General features: G+C 41.8%; 2 protein-coding genes across 4 annotated transcripts in view; one reads left to right on the top strand and one right to left on the bottom strand.

Moving 5' to 3' along the window:
* LOC149853168 (uncharacterized protein KIAA1958 homolog) overlaps positions 1-10,007 on the bottom strand; it is a 28,359-nt gene extending 18,352 nt beyond the window's left edge. The window contains exons 1-2 of one of the 2 annotated variants that reach the window (XM_090027832.1): positions 9,895-9,962; positions 8,092-8,153 (exon numbers count right to left, since the gene is read on the bottom strand). The gene's annotated coding sequence lies outside the window, so the exon portion shown is untranslated. Of the gene's footprint in view, positions 1-8,091; positions 8,154-9,894 lie in introns of both variants that reach the window. The other variant, XM_090027833.1, reaches the window with a different exon arrangement.
* PTBP1 (polypyrimidine tract binding protein 1) overlaps positions 9,639-27,108 on the top strand; it is a 38,449-nt gene continuing 20,979 nt past the window's right edge. Inside the window, exons 1-2 of one of the 2 annotated variants that reach the window (XM_090027834.1) lie at positions 9,639-9,766; positions 15,050-15,080. In XM_090027834.1, coding sequence (XP_089883960.1) covers positions 9,759-9,766; positions 15,050-15,080 — 39 coding nt within the window. In that variant the 5' untranslated portion in view covers positions 9,639-9,758. The remainder of the gene's footprint in view (positions 9,767-15,049; positions 15,081-27,108) is intronic. The other variant, XM_090027835.1, reaches the window with a different exon arrangement.

Here is a 27,108-nt window from a genome sequence, read left to right as displayed (position 1 = left end):
CTGGGGGCTGTGGTGTCGACACCCACACAGTCAGATGTGTCGCCAGCTGGCTGGAGGGCCGCACCCAGACAGCAGTGGTGGACAGGTCATTTTCGACCTGGAGGGATGTGGGTAGTGGGGTCCCCCAGGGCTCGGTCCTTGGGCCCGCACTGTTCAACATCTTCATCAGCGACTTGGACAAGGGGGTAAAAAGCACCTGTTCAAATTTGCTGATGACACTAAGATGTGGGGGGATGTGGGCACACTAGAAGGGAGGAACAGGCTGCAATTGGACCCAGACAGGTTACAGGGGTGGGCGGATGAGAACAGGATGGGATTCAGCACTGACAAGTGCAAGGTGCTGCACCTGGGGAGGAAGAGCCAGCACCATCCCTACAGGCTGGGGAACTCCCTTCTCGTCAGTGCAGAGGCAGAAAAGGATCTTGGAGTTATCATTGATGCCAAGATAAACATGGGTGGGTACTGTGGGGACGCGGGCGGAAGGGGCTCCCGAGCGCAGCCCCCCTTTACCCCGCACTGCACAGGCGATGCTTTACCGCAGTATTATGATAGCCCCTTATCTGTAACCTCATGCGTCGGGGGTAGGACTTTGCCCTTAAACAGCAGCATGATGGAATGGGCACTTGCAAGGCTTCCAGCGGTGTATTTATGGAGAATGTAATAAAATAAGAGCCACAAAAAGATCAATAATGATTCAGCAAATATAGTTGCTGAGGAAATTTAGGCTCCAAGTTCATTCATTAGACTAGTTCATTGATTCCCTGGTTGTGAGTGTTACAAAAGCTGCCTGTGTTTTCTTTCTGAAAAGGCAGCAGCAAGAACATAGCTGAAAACCAATTTTACTTCCTTCTTGTTTGTGTGTGGGGGTTGTTTTTTTGTTGGTTTTTTTTTTTTTTGTCATATTCCCCTTCGATGATTCAGAAACTGTTCTACAAAACAAGTCTTGTCTATACAAGCTGCTTCATAAATAAGAACACTAGAAAGCAACCCCCTGCACCCCAGTTCATGACTAATCAAATTCACCAGTGGATTAAATTTTAAATGAATTGGGCTGAACTCCGCTCTTGTTACGCGCCCATTTGGTTGCATCCACTGAGAGCAGAATTTGGCTCTTGCTCAGCAGAAAAATGGATTGTGTTTAGATGTAGATAGCTCTTGTCTGCAAGCTGCTCGCTACCAGCGTGGAGAATTTTCTGCAGGTTTTTTTTTATAGTGCCCCAGGTCCCTTGTCTCAAGCTGCAGAACACAAATGCCCAGGTTCGTTGCCATCTAGCATCTGTGCAATCCCCAATTAAACACCAGATGCAATGGGAGGTGACCTGCCAAGCAGAAGACACAGGTGATGAGCTACTGTTTCTGTGAGCGATACTGCAGTGCGACAGGTGAGAGATGGAGAACCCTAAGAAATAATGGATGAGCTTTTGTGCTCCCAAATTGCCTTTCCCTTCTCAGTAGCACTTGCCTGGTGGCTGAAGTTTCATCTACCATGCTGCTTGCTTTCATGTCGGCTTCTGCATTTGATTGTTGCAAGAACTAATACATCTCTGTGGCGGGGCTAAGGAACTTGGGAGAAAAAAATGATTTGCAGAATGCTTTTGAGGAAAGTCAGGCTTTTGGGTTTCAGGGCTTGAATTTCTGCAAGTTCCACTGAACTGGAATGCTTTTAAATCCTGCCTGGTGAGCCCCCTTCCCCCACAAATCCCATTTGAGGGAACTGTGGCAAGATCTTTGGAGGGTAATGAAATGTTACTGTTGTAGGGAAATGAAAGAGTATTTCAGTCCATGTCTGAGCAGATCTGCCGGACGGAGAAATGATCAAAGTGCACTAATCTTTCCCTGCAAAAGTCCCTCCTGATTAAAGGTCTGGAAATGCAGCAATGTAGAGGAGATCAGAAGGGGAAAACAAAAACAAAAACAAAAAAAGAAAGTTTATTTCTTTGCTAGGGATATAGCCCTGAGATGTGCAAGCAAGGATGGTCGTTTGTATAAATAAATGCTCATTCTTGACTGTGGAATGCAAACTATGCTGTAGGGCTGGAAACGGACCACTTTGTAAAGCTGAGGCCAGGGAAAGGGAGAGGCAGGGAGGTTGTAGGGAAGAAATTCACATTCATTTTAGCAACTTGGGGAGTTTCTCAAGCTTTTTTTTCCTCTGGCATTTCTCATTACGCTGATGAGAATGCTGTTGAGAACAAAAATCAGGACTTTTCCAAATGTTTAGTGGGAAATAATTAAGGGAAAAAACCCTCCGTGCCAGCTCTTCCCATTGTGGAATAGGAGGCCGGCTGCTGCACACAGTGTCCTGTCTCCTGCGTCCCAGACAAAGGGAACTGATATGTGCGATGCAGATTATGTGCTTGGGATATGCGTTAAGTCCCAATCCTGCAAAACGTTCCTGCAAGGGTAGTACCTACTACCAGGAATAGTCTAAGGAAAGGATGACTTCATGCCGTTGCTATTTGATCAGCTTCCTGTGAGGCTGGGAAGCTGTGCACTGTGGCTGTTTACCCAGGCTGATTTAGGACCTGTAGCTCTACAGGGGGAAACAAGAGAAACTGAAATGTCTTAAGACAAAAATTTAGGGTTGTTGGTTGTAGCCATGTTGGTCTAAGGACATAGGCAGACAAGGTTTTTTGGGTAGATGTGATATGTATTATTGGATCAACTAAATAGTTGGAAAAATTATTCTTTGAAAGCCTTTGGGCACCTATACCCTTCTTCAGGCTCTCCCTATGCCTGAAGAAGGGTGTTTGTGCCTGAAAGCTTGCAAAGAACAATTTTTCCAACTATTTAGTTGGTCTAATTATTATTAATAAAACAGTAGTAATTGAAATATTATTAAAGACTATTAATACTAGAAGATATTATTAAAAAATTATTATTAATACAAGATACCAAAAAATCTTGTCTGCCTTCAGACAAAGATGTGATTCTGCCCCAGAAAGAACTGCAAAAATCTAGAAGTTGTGGTTCAGAGATGATACCTTTTATTAGACCAACTAATAAATTACAAAAAAAATATCTTTTTCTGTTAGCTTTTGGGCACACACACCCTTCCTCAGGCTCAGGGAAAATGAAAGATGGTAAAAAGTCCCCATAGGTAGAAAATAAACTTTATTTTTGCATGGAAGAAGCTGAAGTGGAAAGTGGAATTCTGTTCCTCTGGGTCCATGAGAGTGTCTATCTTCTACCTATGGGGACTTTATGCCATCTTTAATTTTCCCTGTACCTGAAGAATGGTGTGTTTGCCTGAAAGCCTGCAGAAAAAGATAAAGATAAAAGAAAAAGCCGGCCTCTCACTCACTGACTCCTCAATTTACATCTTCACTGATGGCCTTTCTTGCATGCAGACCAGCCTCTGTCTTCTTTGCTATTCCTTCCATCCAGGAAGAGCACACACACCAACTGCAGATGCTTCATCAGCGTGATGAAGGGTTTTTAAACCTGAAAGCTTGCAAAGAAAAATATTTCCAGCTATTTAATTTGGTCTAATAAAAAATATCAGATTCACCCAAAGAGCCCTGTCTGCAGAAAAAGATTTCTTTTTTTTTGCAATTTCATAGTTGGCCTAATAAAAGGTACCATTTCTGAACCAAGAGTTCTAGAGTTTTGCATTTATTTTTGTCTCAGACCAACACAGCTACCAAATAACATCCCATTCTGCCACAGGGCATTCCCACAATTTTAAATCCCAGGAGCCACATTTACTTCGAACTTATCTTTGTTAAGGGTGCCTCTTACACACTACTGAAGAATTACAGATGTCATCCCCCTGGCCCCACTTTTTTTTTTAACCCCCCAAGGAGTTACTGTAAAAGAAAATATAGTTCCCTGTACCCAGACTGATACTAGTTAGATCTGGCATTGGTTCTGCAAGAGCTTCATCTTGACTGTCGTGCCCAACTATCTGCAACCCACCACAAGGGACTGGCTTTGTCTGCACACCTGCTCTGTTCATCTGAAGTTCAGTTAAATGATATGAAAGTCTGCAGTGCTAATGGCTAGAAAACAAATGCTGCTGTAGGCACTTTTCAACTCCGCTCAGTTTAATAGGGACTTTCATTCTATCTGAGATAATGGAAAGTCACAGAGGAGGTATCCAGCTCTGGTGCATGAATAAATCATTAAGAGTATGAATTATTCAGTGATGATCCACACAACCCTGTGCTATATTCAGTCAAGAGACAGTATCCCTAATCCAACCATTTTTTTTCCATTTACCTGCTTCAGCACATTACAGTAGAGGCATGGCTGGATAATAAATCTAAATATCATGGAAAAGATATTTAAAAGGAGAAAGCCTTTCTTTTAGTATATGTTAAGCAATAAATTATTTGAAAGATATGAGATAATGGGATGGGAATAACACTGCTGTACCATGGGTCATTATGCAATGGCCAATTCTTTGTAAGTAGGAGGGTTTGATGGAGGTAGATTTGCATAGCAGGTATGTGGCCATGTTGTGAAGAAGTATTAAGTAGTAGTCGTTCAAGAAGGTGGGGGCATAGGGTAGAAATAGGAGCTCAAGGTACGAGAACAAAATTAATAAGGAAAAACTAGAGCGATATCAGAGAGCTAGTGCTCTGCTCCATATTTAATTTCTTTGATAGGAACTAGACAAAGTTCAGTTCCAACACACGGCATGGCTGGCGCTTAGCTGAATCATGAGAACGTCATTAGAATAGTAACTTACTGTAATGCACTTATTTAATGCTAGCACTCAAATTATCTTTTTAAATTTCTGGTTTCATGCTTTGAAACTGACTTGTTTAAATTAAGACAAGATGTTGGCTCTAGTGAACTGATGCATAGCTCTGCTACATTTGGAACTGTTAAATTTGGCAGGAGTGTAATTCCATAGCCCAAAAATTGAGGGTCTAAGCCCAGGCTGTAGGGAGTATCTGAATGATATCAAAGCAACTTTTGCTAACATGGTTTGTTGTTTTTATCCTTATATAAAACTGAAAGCAAGATTGGTGTGACCGGTGGGGAGAGAGGACCAGAAAATACATTGACTAACTCAAAGTTAGGACTGCCTGATAGAAAAAAAAGTCCTCAACTCAATAGCCAGGAAATGGCTGGTTCATCCTACACAGGAAATGAGTCATCTTAAAGCATCTAAGAAGAGAAGACAAGACATAAAAGTGCTGAAATAACACGGGCAGATAACACTGGAACCACACAGAGAGAAGTCTCATTTTGTACTAGATTAGGAAGCTTGGGATGAGGGGCTGGGGGAAGAAAAACAGCACTGGCTTCTAAAGGACTTTCACGAGGTCCAAAAAACAACTTGGTTTATGCACAGAAAAATGGCATCTTGCTATGTCTGTCATATCAGACTGAAACACGGAAATCAAAATTTAAAACGAAAACCCCAGTGGAAGTTGCAAGCAGAGCTTTCTGGTACAATGCTAAAAACTGTTCCCCAAAAGGATGGACCAGACTGTAGCCTGGCCACCAAAGCAATTCCATTTGGGGAATTTTATTTTAGGGGTTTCATGACTTGGTTAGAAAGAATTGCTCCTGAAATCTTTCTAACCAGGAGCAATTCTAACTTAAAATATATTAGGGTCTCAATTCCAAGTCCAATTTGTTCAGTAATATAAGGTTATATTACTTGTTGGATATGGTTACAGAATGCCAGCTCATTGGTTTCATTTTTATTTTGTAGTGGTTCTTGTACACTCAAAATGCGACAGGCTGATGGGAAAAATAATCCTGTGGTCTCTAACACTGGAGATTGCTTCTCAATTAAAAAAATGCATGGCTGAGAATTATGTAAAGAAAAAAAATCACCCTTAATGAGTGGTATTATTTTTAAGAGTGCAAGAAATGCAAGCGAGTGTGTTCTCTTTCTCTGTTCATTCTAGACCGACTGTTTCCAGAGCTGCAATGTGGCATTGTGAATGATGTGCCAGAAAATTTTCTGGTACCTTATGGTATAGCAGATACTAGTTTAAACAAAACAGCTCTTTTAACTGAAGACCACTTATGTAAAAAAAAAAAAGGGGGGGGGGGGAGGGGATCGTGTTTGACAAGGAGGAAAAGGAGAAGCAGTGGAGTTCACTGGAACTCTTCGTGGTAGTAAAGTGACACGTGTGTACTTGTTTGTAGGATTGGGTATGATAAAAAAACTGATGAGTACAGAACAATCGAAAGTATATGGAATCAGAGCTTGTGGGAGAGGTGATATCTTTTATTAGACCAACTAGATCTTTGCAAAAAATATTCTTTAATTGCAAGCTTTCAGGTACAAGCACCCTTCTTCAGGCATAGGAGAAAGGATTGTAAAAGTCCTCCTGGGTAGAAATGAAAGGGCATGGAGGTGATCTTTAGATTATACCCACCGTGAGCATGTATTGTGTACAGTCCACTCATTATGTTTGAACACAGAATATCTTTCTAGTGCCTAATGCAGGGGGACTGGACCCAATGATCTGCAAGGTCCCTTACAGCTCCTCATATCTATTAATCTATTAATTAATCTAGAGAACGAACAATTTTAAAAATTTTTCTCAGATTATTTTATCTGGAAAAGAGGAGCAGCTGTCAGAAAAGCCAAGTTGTGGGGGCTGCTGATTTGCTAAGGAAGAGAGTTGCATGGAAAAGTCTCCCACAAGAAAAAGCATTATCAGCTTGAAAATCTTCCTGTAAAAGGTAAGAAAAGAGGGGCAGGGAAGGTTTCCTGGCACAGTGTGCTAATCTCTATACAAGATAGCTAACAGGAAGGTTCAAAAAGAAAGAAAATTTGGGTGTGTCTCTCAAAGGGCTTCGACTGAGAGATGAGATGAGTAACCACAGGGGCTGGAGGGCAGGGAGAAGCCTTTTATGCAACCAGAACTCCCTGCTGTCTCCTGCTAAGGAAGAAAGTTAATTCACGCTCAATTTTTTTTCATTTCTTTGTAGTCATTTTCAGGTTTTTGGCTGTTGGGGTTGTAAAGAGAGGCAATTCCTGTTTCCAGCAAGTTTCCTAGGGAGTGATTTTTCTTTCAAATGCTTCCCTGTTTGTTACCAGGAGGCATATTTGCTGTCTGTGAAAAGGATGAAAGGATTAAAAAGTTGCTCAGTAAGTTTATTACCTGAGCAACACCCTTAGGAGGAGTGAACAAATGGGTAGTTCAAGACGCCAAGAACATATCAGACCTTTTCAGTTAAAGGCTAACAGTCAGAAGAGGCGCCTGCTTGGAACTGGATGCTATAGGAAGAAATCTGATAAACTGATTTTCGGTTGTGCAACGTTTTATCTAACAGGTTCATGGGAAAGCTGAGATTGCTTGAGTCAAAATAGTAGGTCCCATTTACAGCATTCACTTTTTCCTGTTTCTTTTAGAAACTGCACCATGACAACACAAACGACGGCTTAGAAAAAATAATCAGTTCATTGATGGTGCACACACGTATCTGTGTTCGCTTATGCTTTAAGTGCAGGTGATCAGTAGTCGGGGATGGCTGCATATGCTGTGGACCACTTTTGTGTTAATAACTGCTGATAAAATGGTTTTCATTCATATTAGTTTTTAGTAAATTTAATAATGAAACTTATGAATGCGTTTTCTTCAAGTTTTTCCATACTGGCCTAGGTAACTTTCATTACCAGCAGGTAAAGACATGCATTTTAACAAAAAGCCAGTTCTCTCTCACCCATAATGGGGGTTTTCCAATATCTTATAGGTCTTCCCTTAACAATGACCCTGGCATAAACTAACTGTAAGACTCAGCTGAAAAACTTGCCTCCGGCAGTAAGTCTTGGCTGGGGGATACTTCAAGGAGCAGGATTGGACTTCAAGGAGTAGGATTTGGGCTTTCCCATCTGCTTCCTTGATCATAGATTCATAGTTGTTAGGGGCTGGAAGGGACCTTGCAGATCATCGGGTTGAGCCCCCCCGCTCTAGGCAGGATCAAGTCACTTGATCTCCTTGGGCCTCAACTCTGTGGCAGACACATCCTTCTTCCCATCCTCTATCCATTTCATCTGAATTTCAAGCTCTTGCAGGCCTGTATCTTTACTTATCCAGCAGTAGAGCTTTGATTTCAGTTGGGACCTTTGGACACTGTTGTGATACAAGGAAGTAATAACAGGTAAGAACTTACTTTCTTTCCCCTAGATGGTTGTGGGACACTGAGACCTTGGCAGCAACCACCAACAGAGTGATCTGTGTGTAAGAGGAAGCAGTGATTTGTTCCAGAATTTTTATAGCTTGTCTACCTTTATTTTGCCTGCCCTCTGTTATCTGGCAGCATTAAGAAATGTGCATAGTTCCATGTCTGTACTTGCCCAACATGCCCGAGACACCTTGGAAGCACAGTCTATAAGGCACATATATGCCCCTAAGCTTCATTTATATTAGACCCTTCTTCTTTTTCTTTTTTAACCTCATACCACTAGCAATAGTTGCTGTCGTGCTGCCGTAGCCAGGTCAGATTTTTCTGTCGCTGGCCCTGGTCTATTCTAGTGCTCCTGTTTTGTAATTGCTAGAGGAGACACGCAGCGTTGCCAACTCTCATGATTGTTGGGCTTGTTCTCAAAGTCTGTGCTTCGGGAATGGGAATAACTTAGCTCTTTCTTTGATCTATATTTATAGTTATAGATATGTAGAAAAGAAAGAGCTAAATTGTTCCCATTCCTGAAGTATAGACTTTAAGAACAATGCCAAAAATCATGAGCTGGCAATGCTGGACATATAGATATTTCCAATACTAGACATATATTAACGGATGTGCAAAGGCGGATCAGAATCGGGGCCTTATGGGGGCTTTGTGTGGCGTAGAGACAAAATACTAATAAAGTCCCTATTGGAGGAGCTTATAGAGGGACTCCACCTGGGCACAGGGACGTGAATTGTTGCAGAATCGTGGCCTATACACATGCAGCAAAGAGGAAGGAATGAACTATTGGGTACTTGTTAGGACAGATGGAGGCAGGGAGATTTTGGGTGTAAACATCAGTCCTTCTGGTAAGCATCCTGTCACCTGGGTGGAGCAGATAAGTGTTTTGCACGTCTTGGTTCTGCTCCGGCATCTGAAAAAAGTCTCATCCTCTCCATGCAAACTGATTTGGATGGGTTCATTTTTAATGAGTGTAATTTTAAAAGGAACAAGCCAAGTGCACGTTAGATCACTGCCTTTTAGGAATCCCCCATGCTGCACAGTAACTTGTACCTGGCATAGGCCCCTTTGCTTTGTGCCCCTACTCAAGATGGCTGCGGAATGGCGCCTTCGGCTTCATTGCCCATGCTCAGTAGGGCCGGCAAACATTTTCACCAGTGTACCCACATTCAACATGGCTCCCTCCGTGAGTCTCTGACCCATCCTAAAGATGGCGACTCCATGTGCACGTTGGCGCTCTCGCCCGCATTCAAGATGGCTTCCCAGTAGCCTGATTCCGTTTTTTTCTGCCCCCATCCAAGATGGCGCCCCAGTGTGGCGCATGGGCTTCTTTCCCGCTCTCAAGATGGCGCCCCTGAAGAGGCCTCCCCCGACGCCTCTCCAATGGCACCGCACGCCCCCCCTTTGCCCTGCCCCGAAACTCTCCGGCAACCAATGAGCTTCACAGAAGGAGCCCCGGAGCCCTCCCCCGGTGGCGGGGGATGCCCGCCTCGCTCGTCAGGGTGACAACCCTGGGAGCCAATGGGGGGCGGCGCGGGTGAGGCGGGCCGGGCGCCGCCGCCATTTTGTGAGTCTATAACACGGAGCCGTTGGGTTCGTTCCTGCTATTCCGGCGCCTTCGCTCCGTTCCCTGCGGGTCTCCTCCGTGTGCAATGGACGGGTGAGTTCCCCGCTGCCCGCGGACAGGCCTCAGGGGAGCAGGAGGCCACTGGAGGGGGGTGGGGTGAGGTGAGGGGCGGAGGGGTGGCGGTCCCTGCGGGGCCGCGGCTGAGGTGAAGTGCGAGTTACCTGAGACAGAGCGACGAGGGGGGCACCGCCGCTGCGCTCCGACCGCCGCCCGGCCCCCGCGGGAAGAGCCGCCCGGGCCCCGCGACTGAGGCGAGGCGAGGCCCTGGCGCCGCCGCGTTCGGAGCAGCGCGCGCAGCCGCGCGAGACCCCCCCTCCCCCTGCCGCGTGCTTCCCCCCCCCCCCGTGTGTGCGTGCCAGAGAATCCGGCCTCCCCCGTGGGACCCGCCCGGGGCTTGTGCAAGAGGCGTGCGTGGGTGCGGGGCCCGCCCGGCTCGGCGGGGAGGGGGCAGCGCCCGGAGCGGGGCGGGGCGCTATTGTCTCAGCCGGGTGTGTGTGTGTAAAAGGGGTTGTACACACAACTTGTGCCACGGTGCAGAGCGCTTGTGTGTGTGTAAAGGGGGGTGTATGCACAACTTGTGCAGCACTGCAAAGCACACGCGTGTGTAAAGGGGGTGATATGCTCCAAAGCACTCGGGTGTGTGTAAAGGGGGAGTTACACACAACTTCTGCCATGTTCCAAAGCTCATATGCATGTGCACGTGTGTGTGTGTAAAGGGGGGATGTATGCATAATTTCTACCATGCTGCAAAGCACTTGCCTGCTTGTTGGAAGGAAACAACGTGACCAAGTCTTAAATTTGAGCGTCCAAGGCTCTCCTCTCATAAGGATTGTGTTCACTGAAAAAAATATACAAACAAGTATGCAAAGATGTGTGCAAATACATTTTCTTTAATTTTTTCGTTGCTCACCAGTGCGTGAGTGAGAACTGGGTCATTCGAGTTGAAGCATTTCTTTATTTTTGAAGCGTGATAAAGTCCTGATAGCAAACCCCAAAGTTAGTTGAGACTCCGTGGGAGTGCAGTGTTGCCAACTCCCATGATTTTTGCTGTTGTTCTTGAAGTCTACGCTTTAGGAATCTGAAAAACTTAGCTCTTCCTTTTTACACATGCTCATGCACACGTGCCCACATACACATGCACATACATACACATATACAAACAAAAGAACTAAATTTATATATGTATGTATGCTCTCTGTGTGTATATAGGTGTATGTGTATATTGCTACATTTTTCAGATTCCCAAAGCATAAACTTCTAAGAACAATGCCAAAAATCATGAGAGTTGGCAGCGCTGGTAGTGGCTTGGGTTTTGCATATGCTGCATCAGTTAGTTGCCTCCAAATTTATTGCACATCTTGAACACTTACCATTATTGATCATGTATTGTACAGGAGTTAGAATTATTGTACCAATGTGATAATTCTCATACATTTGGCAAGAGTAGGAGTGAAAAGCCATGTACAGTGTACAGATTACCTGGAAAGCCCCGGTTAAAGCTTTCACAGTAGAGCAGGCTTGAGCCTAGTGTTCCCTGGCCATTTTGTGTGCTCCCTAGCCATCAACTTTAACCTTCCTCACCAATGTAGAGCAGTGTCGCCCTGTTTTGTATGTTAGGTAGCATTTTTTTTCTTTAGTCACCACCCCTTTGATGCCTGGATTTAGAGGCACTTGTGTAAAAAATCCCCTGTGTAATAAAGGCAGCTCTTGGAAGGAAATGATTTGTTTATTTCAGATCGTGGTGTTTTTTAGCTTGCTGGCTCCTGGAGAGAAAAATATTATTAAGTTAAAATGAAACATTATTTTAATACTGCCTAACAGAGGGGTTTCTGTATCCCCTAAACTATCTTTTTTCTCTGCTGATCCCTGACTTCTAACCCTGTGAACATCTAGTTTTCTTAACTATTTCCTGATGAAAAAAGATGTTGATTATCAGTGGTTCCTCCAGTGTGACTATTTAAAATAAAATGGTGCCTCACTTTTTCCCGCTAAAGCAGAACATTCATGTTTCTTTCTAAAAGGGAGCATGGTCTAGCTGCTTGTCTGAACCATACTTTGGTTTATTTAGCAAAGCAATATTTTTGTGGTTAAGATAGTTCAGGGTTTAAGTTCAGGGTTTAACTGCTCTTCCCTTAACAGATAAATTGCTCAACATACAAAGTTGAATAAAAGCAGCATGTGCTATCGGTTTAAAATTCAAGGGAAGTGCTTTTACTGTATATCCTGCCAACTATTTAGGTTTACTTTTAGGAAAGAAGGCTTGTTAAGAAAGTTAAAATAGTTCACATTCCATGCAGTACAGCAGAAAATGAAGGGGGGAAAGATATGAGTCCTGCAATTTTAATTATTCCTGGCTAATTACAGGTCTCAAGTCATGGTTCACGTTCCTTTCAAAAGGTAGTCACTGGCAGCCGTGCTTATGTTGGAATAAGAGTTCCTTCTAGAAATTGTTCCACATCTCTCAACCCCCTGTCTGTGACCTCTGGGATCTTTAACCTGTACTTCACCATAGCATCACTTACAATACTACTAAGTTGCTTTATTTTTGCATTACTTGTATTACTTGCCTTATTAAAGGTTCAAGGAACTGGGTATGGATGGAGTCAAAATGGAAAACAGCCTAAAGGACTGTTCTGGCCTGTCTCTACAGTTCCACTTTTCTCTTCTTTTATTGCAAAAGAAAGACATTTCATTTTGTGTAAAAGTAGACTTTAAAAGATTTGGTGGGGCATTCTCTTCAGAAGTGGGAGACTTAAGGTTTTTAAGAAGTAAGGTTGCTAGGACAAGTGGAAATTGCAAATTACTGCTCCTCTAGCAAAGATGTACACATTGGGAAAACATGTAGTTTTAAAACAAAATCATGTTATGTCTAAATGCTGTTGACATATTGTACAGGAGTGTTGGGATTTTTTTTTCCATATGGTTATTAGCTATCCAGTGAATTAGCAAGATAGTCCAGAACTTAATTTTATTGGCAAATAAAAAAAAGTTTTCATATTAGATACTTTTAAATACCATTCCTGCTGGATAATTGTAAATACCATCCACTGTTAAGGCTACTTTATGTAAAACATTTCCTCTATGTGAGGCCCTCTTAGAGGAACAGGAAGTCAGATAAATTGCTTGGGGGTAGCTCCGAGAGCTCTGGAAACTTGAGATGCCCCTCACTGTTTCTGCTTCTCTAGAAGGATTTTCCCCAACTCTCCACCTTTTGATTAAGGGTACAAAAAGCACTTTGGCAGAAATTACATAGCTTAATTTGTAGAAACACATGCTTTTTTTTTTTTTTTTTTTTAAGTGTTGGAATGTTTATATGCAACAACATTGGGCTGGATTTTTCAACTGATGTGCCAGATGGGTTTAATTACTTCACTAGAGGTGACCCTCCCGATGCAACAAAACCCATCTGTCTTCATCAGAGACTGAACACAGTGGTATTGTAAAATGTTGCATTCTCATACCAGGCTTTTTCAGTAATAGTCTGAGCAGGAGAAGATAGTATAGCTTCCTGGCATCAACCACTGGATTAGATCGTAACTGCAGCTGGAAGTTGCTGGGTTATGGTGACATGGCAGCTTGGTTTTTGAGGAGGAAGTGTGAGATGCTGAACTGACTTGTACTGCTACTTAGGCTTATTTGTTAAGTTGTCAAAGCATGAATGGCTTTTTAAAACATTTGACTAGTATTAATTCCCTTAAAAATACTGAAATGCAAGGGGAAAAGCCTAGCAGATGTAGGTATTAGTAGTGTTAAATCTTTTTGACTTGTAAAATGGCTCTTGATACAAGCATGGGAACATCTGTTTTCATACTGCCCTACACGAGGGAGCTGAGCCTACTTCTTAACTGCCTGCTGTGTTTCCTTAAGGGTTTGCTGCAGCCCTGTTGATTTTTCTGACTGTTGGATTCGTTTTCATTTGAGTATTTGTATAAATATTGCAACAGGATGATGTGACGATTCAAAGTATGTAGCCTAGTGTGTACCTTTAAAGGGCTGGAAAGCCATTCGGCCTCTCCTCTGTCTTGTACAACTGCTTTACTATGTTTTTAGACTCTGACCAATACTCCTGATATAGCTGCAGAATTCCCCACATTCCTCAGCCTAAGGGTATTTATACCCGAAAGCTTGCAAAGGAGAATTGTTTCAACTATTTGAGTTGGTCTAATAAAAGATACCAGATTTACCCAAAAAGCCTTGTCCACAGAGCTAAAGAACTCTTTCTCCTTTTGCATCTCATTACAAAAAGGTATATACGTTGGTGCTGTTCCAGTGAGTATTTAATGATCTCAAACTACAGTCCCCGTGTTGGCAGAGCAGTGAGACTTGATAATGGAAAGTGCTATATTAGACCAGCCCTGAGGTCCTTTGAGTTCAGTACTACTATTTCCAGTAATGCCTAGTACAAGATGCTTCAAAGGCAGGTTTATCAAACCTTGTAGGAGGTGGCTGCATCCAGCCCGTGCTTATTCTGGTTTTTGATGGAGACTAGCTTAAGGACCGTTTAAGAATTTTCATTGCTTCCATAAACTTTTCTGGATATTCTTGGTATCCACTTATTTTTGGTGTGTTAGTATGTGGCAGTAACTCATGGCTTAGGAAGTGTCAAGTTTAGGCTGTCTTTCATGGGCACCTGGAGTCATTTGGGTCTTACCCTCACTGGATCCAGGAGCAGTCTTCCCACAGTTACTCTGACTGTTAGACCTATTTATGCCAGCAAGGCTGGAAGTTCTGTTTACCAGGGACAAGCTTTTTTTTTTTCCCCAGCACATTTCGTTGAGATAAGAATAAAATGCCTGGCGAGGCTGTGGTAGCACTTCCACTTTTTTTTGGCACCACTGAAGTTCCACCAGTGTGCAACCAGTGGGGGAAGCATGAATGAGTCCTTGCTGCTGAGCGTGTCCCCTTTATAAATCCTTTTGCTGAATATTGTGCAATATTGTGAGGCTGACAACAGTGCTGAAAAGGGATGAGTGAGCTTACTTTGACACTTCTGTCCTTGTACTGACTTGGAACTCGGTTCTGTGCTGGTTACATTAAATACTAGACTGTTCCTTGTATGCTCCTTTCTTTGGTTCACTGGTGAAGGAGGGAAAGCTCCCTTGTAGAAGGTGGAAGAGCTGCAGTTTTCTAGCACTGCTGGGTCTTGGGTCTCCACCACCATCTAATATATTTTTCCCCTTGTATAAACTGTCCTTGGCTCACTTGCAAAGACAACTGCACTTTAACTAGCTTTTTTTCTTACTGCTGTAAACTATGCTGGATATTTGTGGCAAACCTATCTAACTTTTTAATCCCTTTCTTTCTTTTTTTCTACAGCATTGTCCAAGATATAACAGTTGGTACAAAGGTAGGCACTTCTCACTTTTTCTCTCTTTTTACACTTGCTCAGCATCTGACCTAGTTTTAGTGCGAGCTGCTTGCTTACTAGGATTAGCCATTCAGTCTTAAACAGTCTATTTCTGGTACTGTATATCAGTTGCTTTTAGTCAAAAGACTTTTTTTTTTTGAAAACTTATCATGCTTAGACTTAAGTTTATAACTCAATTTTTACCCTGCTGCATGAAGAGACTTGCAAGTGCTAGACAAAATTATATTATGTTAAAAGCAAAATTTCCCCACCAAAACCAAGTTGTATCCAAATAAGCTTGTTTTTTGTATCCATATAATAGACAGTGCTTCTTGAAGAAAAAAAAAACTGGTGGTCAATTTATTTGATAATTTTAAACCTCCTTTGTGTTTCTGTGGATTCCCTGTCCAGCTAGATGTTGCAATACTTCCTTTGCCACTAAAAAAAAGAACATTTCGCCTGTTGATTCTTATCTCTTAGAGCTATAATAAATATGATCTTTACCCTACTAGTTTTTAGTTTTGATAATGCCAGACCTAGCCCTGAAACTCAAAGTGCTGGCAGGAGCCTCCCTATCAATACTGCAAAGCTCATTTTTGAAAACTGCTAGCCCATTAGTTTATTGTGAATATTTTAGGTAATGTTCTGGAGGTAGGATATGCCACACATGTACATGTACACACAGACCCGTACACCCTTCAAAAGAGTTGAAGATAAATTTAACTCTTTGCCAAATTGCCTAGCTTATTATTTAAGTATTGAATAAGGATTAAGGTAGTCTTGGTGAGACAGGCTTAAAGTATGCTGCTTTGCTTAGTTATAGATATACTACTGCTAATTTTTACTTCATCAAATCAAAAAAACTTAGCGGGGAAGCTATGCCTTCACAATAAACATGGTTTCTTTTATGTCAAAGGTGCAGAACTGGACATTGGTAATGCTTTGACTGTAAGCAGTCTTCTTAAAGTCTTTTGAAACTTGTGACCAGCAGCAGACAGATAGAGATGTGTGTTCTCTTTAATATCTGTATGGGAAAGCTATAACTGGCGTATTCCTAATGGCAATGTATTAAGAGCTTTTGCTACAAAAGCACTGAAGTGTTTGGTGATGTTTCTGCTGGAGTACTTTGTCTGCAATTAGGACTGCCTTTGAATGAGTGGCCTGGCTGCTTAATAGGGAAGGAAGGAGAAACTTGGGTTTTGACAATTAATGGGGATGGGTTTATATAGTATAAACTGAATCATAGAAAATGGTCTTGAATAGAGTCCATCCATCACCTTACTGGTGTAGGATTGTTCTGAGCAGTGCAGTCTCATTATTTCACATGTTCAGTTAAAATTCTTTGACTCCTCAGTAGCGCTAAATGCTTTGAGATTCTGAAGCCATAAGAAGATTCCTAGGTAGATAAAAGCAAAGCTGCATGAAGATCCATCAGTCTTTGTGAAAAATGGAAGAAATCAGGATATGGTATTACATATGAGATGCATACCTCTTACCTCTTTTCATGTCTTTTAATTCTTTAAGAGAGCATGTTGTGTTGTCTAAAATGGGGACTGGAGGAAGTTGCACTTTGGCAACTTCTTCAAATTGAACAAAGAGTACATCAGAAAAGGTAGAATAGAACAAGAGGAGGAAGTGCATATGTTAGAAACAGGTACCTCCTGTCAGCTCAGGCAAATGTTTTAGGGGAAGCCAAGTGAAGTATTAAAAAGTGGCAAGAGCAAAACAGGGTGGGGGTGTTGAAATAACCTAAAAGGGTAAGATTTTTTTTTTTTTTTTTTGCTTAAATATATTTTGAAAATAGTTTTGTACCTGGGCACTCATTAGTATTTTGCGCTTGAAATGTACATTCCACTCCAGGCTACATAATAGAACTTCATGTATGTTCTGTAATAGTGCACCTTAATAGACCTGAATGGTCATGGATTTCATTTTAGGATAAGTACTTGGTTATACAGTGCTGAAATAACTTCTAAAGTCCATTTTGGGCAAGGGAGAAGGTGGTATTCTATGACTACTGCTGTTTTTTAATCCTTTACTGATCTTACTGCATCACTGAGAGCCTTCTGATTCCTTGCTAATGTGTACTTCCATTAAGTCTTAAAAACCATTCAGTCATATGTTGTATGAATGGTTTTAAGTTGAAAATTTACTTTCTCAAAGGTAAGTAAGTTGACTGGCGGCAGTCTTGAACTGTATTTTTTGCAGTTGCTCTTACTAATTGCCTTCACTTCGTGCTAACTTCCTATGTTTTTTCCCAGTAATTGGGTTAAGTGAAATGCAGAGGAAAGTTTCTGTAAGGTCCTGGAAGCATTTCAGTTTGAATGTCTTTCTTGAAAGAATTTTCAGTGATTCTTTGCAGCAGCATTTTAAATCTGATCCTTTGGGCATCACTGAAATCACTTTATAAATTAACTGATTTTTTTCTTTTCTTTCTGAAACAGTTGTTCTTCTAGCAGTGCAATTGAACTGTGATTTATGTATTTTATAGGTTAAACGGTGAAAAATGTGAATTGGATTCCTTTGGAGATAAAATAAGTGCCAACAGTAGCATCCATGCCAGAAAGCTGTGCTCTAAAGGAAGCTTATGGACTTGGACCCTAAATTGTAGACACTGAGACATTGAAGGCTGGAAATCAGTATTGTAACTTTTTAAAATTTGATTCTCCTTCCCCACCTTATTCGTTCAGAATATGCACAAGCAGACAGTAGTAGTAATGGTTTTCTTTCTGTTTTATATAAGCTTAAATGATCTTCAGCTCAAGAAACAAAGATGTACCATTTTGTTAGTACAGTAGGAAATGCCTAAATTTAAAACAAGGCTGTCCAATTTAGCAGCAGGGGGCCAGGTGGGGTGGGGTTGTGTGCTAGCTTGGCCTATGTGTTGTAGATTAACCCCTCCCACCACTTAAATGGCCATAATGGCAAACACTAGTATGCTGGCGGGGGGAGGAGTATTTAAATGAAAAAATTACATAAAACATAAGTGGAAAGAAGGGTTATGGAATACTTTTCTGAGGTTTCCTTTTAAATCTTAAACCTAAAGCTGTCCAAGTTCATATATAGCAATCCTGGATTTTAAACCATTTATTTTAAGTGATTAAGTCAGTAATTGGATTGGAATGGTGCGCTGTACTTCATCCAGCCCCATAGGCAGAACACAATAATTTGCTTGACCTCCAGTTGTTTTTCTGGTATATTTGCACATGAACTGTTTTTCATTTATTCATTCTGAATGGTGTAGTGCCTATTTATTTTTTTTATATTCTTTGATAATCTCAGTAGGTATTGTAGGGCTTCAAACATGTATGAAATGCAACTGAATTTCAAATTCTGCCATTCTAAAAAGATTATCTTGGGAAACTCATTAATTCATGTACAGAGCCTTCCAGTCACAGGAGACCCTGCTGGAAATAATGCTGCAACCCAAACATATGATTCCCTTACAACTTCCCTCTTCTTTAACTGACTTTTCCTATCTAAAAAGGAAGGGTAGATAGCTTTGGTGCTGGGGCTCTGAATTTGGACTTGTGATCGTGCGTCAGTCCCTTAATTTCTCTGTGCCTTGTTTCTTCTTAAGGACTAGGAACTGTATTTTGTCAGGGATATACACTGGGACCTTGAATCTCAGTTGGCACCTCTAGACCCTACTGTAATAAAGACTAATATATGATAGTTCATATTTTATACTAAAGTGCTGTTCTTTGAGCAAAGAACATGCTGTTACATCTCATTCTCAATTAATTCCTGTACAGATGTCTAACATTAGGGAATTCTGTAGCATAGGCCTAAGCAGACAGCTCCATAAAGTAAAATGGAGGGGAATGTATAGTTTGGTGGCTGAAAAGTGTGGCACTTGAAAAGTTAACTTTGCTTTTTTCAAACATTAAGAAGTTTTTTTGGAGTGTCTTACAGGCTGACTGCATAGAAGTGGTTTTGTGGCCAAGCCAGGATCTTTGCCATGGGAACAGTAATTATGGCTTCAGGCAGCAGGCCAAGAATGTGGTGAGGAAATTCCAGTCCCTCCTATGGCTTTAGTTCAAAGGCTGCAACAAGCTGGCTCTTGTGGATTTTCTGTTACAGGCATGATCACACATGTAGGCCACATGCGTTTATGCTGCCTTTCAAGTATCCACATTAGCAGTCAGAACCCAAGGCAAATAAGTATGTGCAATAGGAGTGGTAACATGTCTTACAGTAGGTACACCAGGAATACATGTTAGTGATTGGGTGTAATTAAATTTTTCAGTTGACTTTTCCCTGCATCCATCCCTTTCCCAACCCCTCACTTTTTAATGTTCCCATGTCTTCAACTGAGGAGTAGGTTATCAGTTTTTAGGGAATGGAAGACCCCCACCACCACCACCACCCACCCATGTGAGAGCAGGCACTGAATATTCTTTGATTTTTCTTTTTTTCTCTCTTTTTTTGCAATGAAGTGAATAATACTACTATAGTATTATCCCTTCAGCACCTCACAGTATAGGTTGTAACTAAGAGTCTTAATAGAATAAACTCACCTGTCATTGGGGGAATTGTGCAGGCATACCTCAAATCACTTCTAAACCTTTGCTTAAACTAAAAATTGCTATTTTACTTTTATGTGCAAGCAAATAAGCTGTGTGAATCTAGTCATTCTTTCTTAATCTGTGCTCTGAACTCTACTGTAACTTTTTCCCCTGGATGGGATTTGCAGGAAATCCAATTAAGATGTCCACTTGGTGAAATGGATAAATGAAAATATTTGTTTTGAAGTTTGAAAGCTGGACTTCTTTATTCATCAGCTATTGCATTCAAAGTAAAATGTTTCACAGTTATTAAATAGATCCTCATTCCTGTCATGTAAACCCTGTTCATACAGGAACACTTGTAAGAGTTCGCCTTGGTCACATGGCATCAGAGTGTGTCCATGGCTAAATTTGAGGTTGAGGGTTTTCCTAGCTCCTGGTTCTATCATGCATCTGCATAAACTAGCGTATAAAGGTGACTTTATCTAGTTCCAAGTTCACAGGTATCCTTTGTGACCTGTCTTTTAGCTGATTATAATTTGAAGTTGGTCTTTCCTTTCACATAGCAGATGTTTCATTTTTAGAAATCCTTTCCTAAGGATTTCTGCAACTTGGCAAAGCAGATGTGACTTGCCTTTTTACTACTGTGTTAAATGCACATTCTAGTTCAGCTTCTTAAGACTATACCTTGAAGGTATTTCCTTATTTGGAAAAGCAAGGCAAGTCACTGTATCAAATTAAATGACCCAGAGAAAAGCAGTATTTTTATACAGGGTGTATCAGAGGCTGTAAAAGCATAGCTTTGCTGTTGGAGCACTCTAACATTGTTGTATTGGTCACAAAGTGGTTAATTAGCTTGGGAGTTGGGAACAGCATATCATAAAGCTTGGGTGTGTGCTGCCCTGTGGAGCCAGAATGGCTGCATTACTTGATTACTTTCAGCTCAAGTGTTTTGTGCTGTTTAAAATGGCCACACCTTTTATTCATTCAAAGGGCAGGTTTGTTTTACAAGGTGCTTCCATAGTAGCTGCGTCTAGTTTTTTCTGAGTGTGAAGGTCAGAGATGGGCAGGTTAAAAAAGTGCAGAGGTTCAGTGGGTTCCTTGTAAACCCAGTGATAAAGGTCTTTCTCTGCAAGGAGCCAAAAATAGAGTAGGGATCTCAGGTTTTATAGAGGGACAGAGGCAGTGAACAGCCATGGTGTTGCTAAAAGAGGTGGCAAAGAATAGGCTTCTACAGTAAGACGTTGGGGAGCAAGTTATTTTCTGTACCCCTAACAGAATTCAAGCAGCAGTCACATTACAGACTTCTATTCACTACAGGCTGCTTTATGCTAGGGGCCCAACATTCACTTTTGAACAATTCTGGTTGTTTTTTTTGTTTTTTTTTTTAATACTGAAAAAATAGAAGCTTGCACAAAACACCTTCAAGTTTTCCAATAAAGTACTTTAATATGCTGACCGCTGCAGCTTTGTCTAGCTTAGGTAACTTTTTTCAGGTATTCCTGGTAGTTGTGCCCAGAGGGTTGTTTGTACAGTTTTAAGGATGGATTACACATTCACTTGTTTAAGATGGTTGCCTTGTCCAAACCCATGGTATAAGATGGTTAAGATCAGTGGTTTTCAGCCTGTGGTTCACAAACTCTTGGGGGTCCACAGACTGTCTAAGGGGCCTATGAAAGATTACTGTGATCAATGAGAAGTATACAAATACCCACACTTACCATTCAAGGGGTCAGCAACTCCGTTTGAATTTTTTGGGGGGTTCACAAGTGGGGGGAAAAAAACGTTTAAAACCATTGGACTAGATGACCCCCACCCCCACCCCGAGGTCCTTCCCAACCGTTTTCTTAGATTCTGGTAAATACTTTGACAGCCTACTGTGGATGCAGTTCAGTCTCTAAATTTAGGTTCATGGTTGACCATAATGAGGACCCTAGCATTGATCAAGTTTTTAAATAAAGCATGAAACTGACAGGCCCCTACTGGAAATTCCAGACAAGTATACAGTTTAAATTGCATTAATATTTCAGCAACATAAAATCATTCTGGTCAATATTGGCACTTGGTCCTGAGTGTTGTTTCAAATGAGGCTAACAAACACTAGTTTCATAGTTTCTAGGGTCGGAAGAGACCTGAGCAGATCATCTAGTCCGACCCCCTGCCATGGCAGGAAAGAATACTGGGGTCAAACGACCCCAGCAAGATGTTCATCTAACCTCCTCTTAAACACCCCCAGGGTAGGAGCCTGCACCACTTCTCTTGGAAGTTGGTTCCAGACCCTAGCCACCCTGACCGTGAAGTCATGCCTCCTGATATCTAACCTAAACCTGCCCTCTGCCAGCTTGTGACCATTATTCCTGGTCGCTCCTGGCGGTGCTCGGGGGAACAGTGACTCCCCCAATGCCTGCTGATCCCCCCTGACTAGTTTATAACAGGCCACAAGATCCGCCCTCAGCCTTCTCTTTTGGAGGCTGAACAGGTTCAGGTCCTGTAGCCTGTCTTCATAGGGCCTGCCCTGTTGTCCCCATATCATACGAGTGGCCCTCCTCTGGACCCTCTCCATGCTGTCGACATCCCTCTTGTAGTGTGGCGCCCAGAACTGGATGCAGTGCTCCAGCTGCGGCCTGAGCAGTGCCGCATAGAGGGGGAGGATCACCTCTTGGACCTGCTCGAGATGCATCTGTGGATGCATGCCAAGGTGCGGTTGGCCTTCCTAACTGCCTCTCCACGCTGCCAGCCCATGTTTCATCTTGGAGTCAGTGATGACCCCCAGATCCCTTTCTGCCTCCGTGCTGACAAGAGGGGAGTTCCCTAACCTGTAGGTATGGTGCCAGTTTTTCCTCCTGAGGTGCATCACCTTGCACTTGTCTGTGTTGAAACCCATCCTAAACATGTTTTTCCAGCCTAGGGAAGATCCTGGTGCACTCCAGTAACTCCCTAGATCTACACGCCTGCTACCAACTGTACAGAGGCATTGCTCCCACTGTTAGATTAAGCTTGCTTTGAGGAACTGTAGAGAGACTCTCAAATTTGATTTGGTAAATGGCAAACTACAGTGTAAGTAACTATGCAGAGAACAGAAACTTATTTTCTTGAGTTCAGATGAAGCAGAAAGCGTCTGGTTTGATTGTCAGGACCAACAGATGGTTCATGATCCTGGCTGCAACTCAGTGAGAGCTTGTGTTCAAATAAAGCATTAAAAAAACAAAGGATAAATGTTTTGTTTTGTCATGTGAGTTCTTTCAAGTGCTACACTGAGGCACACCATCAACCTGGAGACTCCACTCTTTGCATGCGTTTTGAATAGGAATAAGTTCTGCTTTTCTCTTTAAATTTTAACCTAACAAGGAAGCAGTTGTATACTCCAGCTGTTCTTCTGGGACATTTTTCACAAGCATCACAATTAACATTTTCTTCCTTGGTATCATTTAAAATGTTTGTTTTTCTTGTGACATTGATCAGCCTGCCTCCAGGTTACTGATAGAAGCAAGCATCTCTTAACAGCAATTTCCTATTTAATATCAAGAAAATGTATGCAGGGGGAGAGGTCTTGCATGTGCACTAGTAATTCAGACACTTCTGTGTGTGGATTTTGGCTTTCGATCTGGCATCAGTCCCATATTGGATCAACTCCGACATAGGGCAAATTGAGAGCATCAGCAATTGGCTTTTTTTGCCTGATGTGTGACTGATAAATGCTCTGTACATGCGCATAGCCCCCACCAGAAAGAGCCTGGTGCAGCCTCGGCCCGCAGCAGAAGCCTGACCTCACCCTGCATGCAGATATGGGGGGCACCTGCTCCCTGTGTTTTCCCGAGGTGTGCACAGTGGTGGGAACCGCCACCCCCTTCCTGTGGCTCTGTCCTCCCCCCTACCCCAGTTGGGCAGCGCCTGCCCCAGCCCCATTCCCTCCCTCACCATGGGTGCCTTGATCTGCCCCTTCCCCCACAGCAGACTTGCCAGCCTAACGCTGGTCTCCAAGCTTCCCAGCTGCATATTGGATTGACATTGGCTGATACGACTCCTTAAAAACCAGCTATCGGTATCAGCCTGGAAATCTCTATTGATGCACCCCTAATCCAAGGGCATCTTAAATTGCACACATGCTACATAGCTGAAAATGGAAAGTGCCTGGATAGGTGTCATGTGAATCCCAGTCTTGGACCTTTGGTCGAATCTTCTTATGAAAGAGCTGGGGGAATAATGTAGTCTAAAGTAGCTGAGGAGGAGGTGAGAGGTAAAGCTTTCCTATTCTTAAAAGAAAATCTAGCTATTTGACACCTCTCCAGAATTTTCCCTCAAACCCCAAAGAAAGCCTCCAAATCTCCATTAAATGGCATGTAGGTCCAGCACAGTATACTTGTAAGAATTGTGTTCTGGCACAGACTTGTTTGAGTTCTCACAGTGATAACAAGTAACTGTTCTGAAAAGCTTACAGCGTTTCCTGTATTGTGTAAAAGACCACCTGAAGCTCTCAGGGGAGCTATTATAATTTAAATTTCTTACTTAACTGATATAGATCCTTTTATTGATCCCTTTTAAATAAACTATGTTATGTTGAATGTTGAGCTGAGTCACCAAAAAGTCAAAATGGTCAGCTCACTTCTCCAGGATTGTGGACAAAATTCCTATCTAGTAGAAAAATGACCTGTTGACAATGGCCGTCAGCCACAATCTCCCCAGGGACCCAGTCAATTAGTGTTGAAAGCTGTTTAGCTTGTACTATAGATATCCAGGTTTTCAAACCTGTTGATAGGGATGGCAGAGTAGGGTGCCCAGCTCCCTTTTTGTAACATTTAGTTGCTGGTAGAGGTAGGAAATCTTTTACATTTTATGGAATAAAAAAAAGTTTGTAATGTCTGTTGTTTTTTCCTCAAGTAAGCTCATAAGGAAGAGGGGGAGGTTTTCAAGCCTAAATGAAGTGCCCATCTTTTGGTGACTCTGAACACTAAAAGGACACCTCAATTTCTCACTTGCACTAAGCTGCAGGACAGCCTTTTCTATATTTGTTTCATCCTTTGCCATCATTTAAACTGCGTCTCTCCTTTCAAAATCAGATTGCACAATATGGTAGAAGTACAAGTTTAATTATGTGTAATAACTTGAAATTAATGGGGTTGTGCATTTCATATGCTGTTTAAATGCTTACCAAAGCTGTACTGTAGGCGTCCTCTCCAGTAGCTTTGCAGGACATGGTACTTGGAGCTTCCATTAGCTGCCCCTCTTGAACATCACCAGGCTTTAGTCTTGATGTGAACCTGGAAACAGTCTGCCTGGGCCAGATTGCTTTCATGTTCTTTCCACAGGCAGAGTGCATCTGATACATTAATTTTTAATGGATGACTAGATTTAAAGTAGATGAGAAATAGGAACAACTGAGGCTCTGTAGTTGTGCTTTAGGACAAAGGAGGCCCCTTCGTGCATGTCATCTCCAGGGTGTGCTTTCAATCAAAGTCAAGCTAGCCGGCAAGGTGGTCCCTATTTTTGACATGACTTCAGGAACCTGTTGTTTGACTTGCGAAATTGGGGGAAAAACTACAAACTGGACTATTTGCTAGATTCTTCAGCGCTTTTTTTCCTTGGTGAAGATGAGGCCTTTGAGTCATTTTTTTCTGGGTTGGGGAAGGAAGAATTGAAGAATTGTGGATCTTTACTTCTGCAAATGTGAATTTATATTTTTCATGCAGTAACTTCTCCTTTCTGTGGATGTTTTGAGGATGAGATTTTCTGAAGTTAGTATTTTATAACTAGGCTGCTTGGAACATGAGCGTATATGAGAATTAATGCAACTACTAGAGCAACAGACCTGTAGCTCTGGGTGTAGTAGACAAAAAGCAGGCTGCTGCCATAGCAACAGCCACAGTCTATGTTTTACCTGTTAATAATTTATGATGCTGTTAATCACCAGTGATTCTGGGCTACAAAAACAAGGTTATTCTGGTTGGAATTTGTCAACGTTGCATTGAAATACAGTCGTTGTGTTTTCTGCAGTCACGAAAAGCAGAACTATGATGCCAGCAGCTGTAATGGGAAAATGTTTTCAGACGGGCAGTCTCCTATAAAAATAGACACTACTTGTCATAAAAAAAAATATCAGGTAGATAAAGACCATGATTTATTAAATCTCACAGTGACATTGTTGACTGTCAGCAGGGACAAGAACCTCGGCGTGAAGATCTCTTTGTGTTTAACTAGAGTATAGTTCTGAGGGTTTTTTTGTTTTGCAGTAGTAATCCAGGGAGAGAACTGCAGTATAAAAATTAATGGTGCTGTAATTAGTGGTGGAAGAATGGACTGTAATATAAGACCTACAAGAAGCAGAGAATCAGCTTCCTCTGCTTTCTAATGACTTCTAAAAGTAAAATGTAAATGCATTTCCTGAACCTTCAGATAACTCAGTAGTCCACCATTGTCACTTATCTTTTTAAAAATAATCTGCATTCCTTGGATCTAAAACTTCAGGGCTTTGGATACATCTTGCCTTTCACTCTTTTAATAGAGGAAACTTCGAAGTGAACTAAACTGGTTTGCCTGGTTTCTTTTGATGATTTTTACAGAATACAAATCTCAGTTCAACTCTAGATGCACCACTTTTAGGCAAGTGGTGCAGCATCAGGCCTATCATGCCTCCATAACACATGCAGAAAAGGGCTGATTAAAGGCTGCAAGGAAGGCATAGTGCAATTAACAGGCAAATGATACAGGCTTCTGTTGGAGTTGCCACTAGCAAAAGTGGATTAACTACTAATTTTTGTTAATTTTTTTAAGATTATGCTTAAGAAAGGAAACCACTTTAAAAAATCTAGTTGTAAAATTTATCAGTTTTTTTTCTTACTGGTTATGCTCTGCCAGGGGTAACAGTTACAGATGATCCTTATCAGTATTTCTGAATGCAGCTTTATATGACTTTAGTTATTTTTGCTCAAGGAAATTTTACCAGTGTTTCTGTGCAATATAGCCATAGTTCGTACTACTGTAACTTCTTTGACAAGGTCACTCTTGCTCTGAGTGTCCATGAGAGGAGTTATAAAATAGTATAGTAATATATTAATACAGTAAAGCTTCCCTCTATCCATGAGTCTTGAGCATAATTGTTGTTATTGCAATCTCATCAGTACTCCCTCTCTTTTTCCACACATTTCCAGCTGGGAAGCTTATAAATTAACTGCTGCTGCTTTTGTTGTAAAACAATCTTCCCTTTCTGCTTCCTGGCTCTGGTCACAGCAGGCAACTGAGACTGTCTTGAGGATAACAGGGGAGTGGATTTGTGAGGTTACGTTCTTTGATTTAAAAAAACAAAACAAAACTGAATTGTGGTGGAAAAGTAGCAGCAATAAACATTCCTAGTTTAAGTGAACTCAATGAATTGTTAAATGTGTAAGGAGAAAATAATGCAACTTTTAAAAGCATTAGGGAAACTTAATTCAAGCTGGCAGTTTAGGGGAACCTAAATTCTTTCCATCATGGTACAAATGTTTGTGTTTTCAGTTTCTGGTTTTCTCTCCTTGTCCCCCACAGTG

Source organism: Crocodylus siamensis, chromosome 14, assembly GCF_052110815.1.
Source record: "Crocodylus siamensis isolate JL-2025a chromosome 14, ASM5211081v1, whole genome shotgun sequence".
NCBI lineage: Eukaryota > Metazoa > Chordata > Crocodylia > Crocodylidae > Crocodylus > Crocodylus siamensis.
The sequence above is the reverse complement of the archived record's forward strand: the minus strand, read 5'-3'. Positions and strand labels throughout refer to the sequence as shown.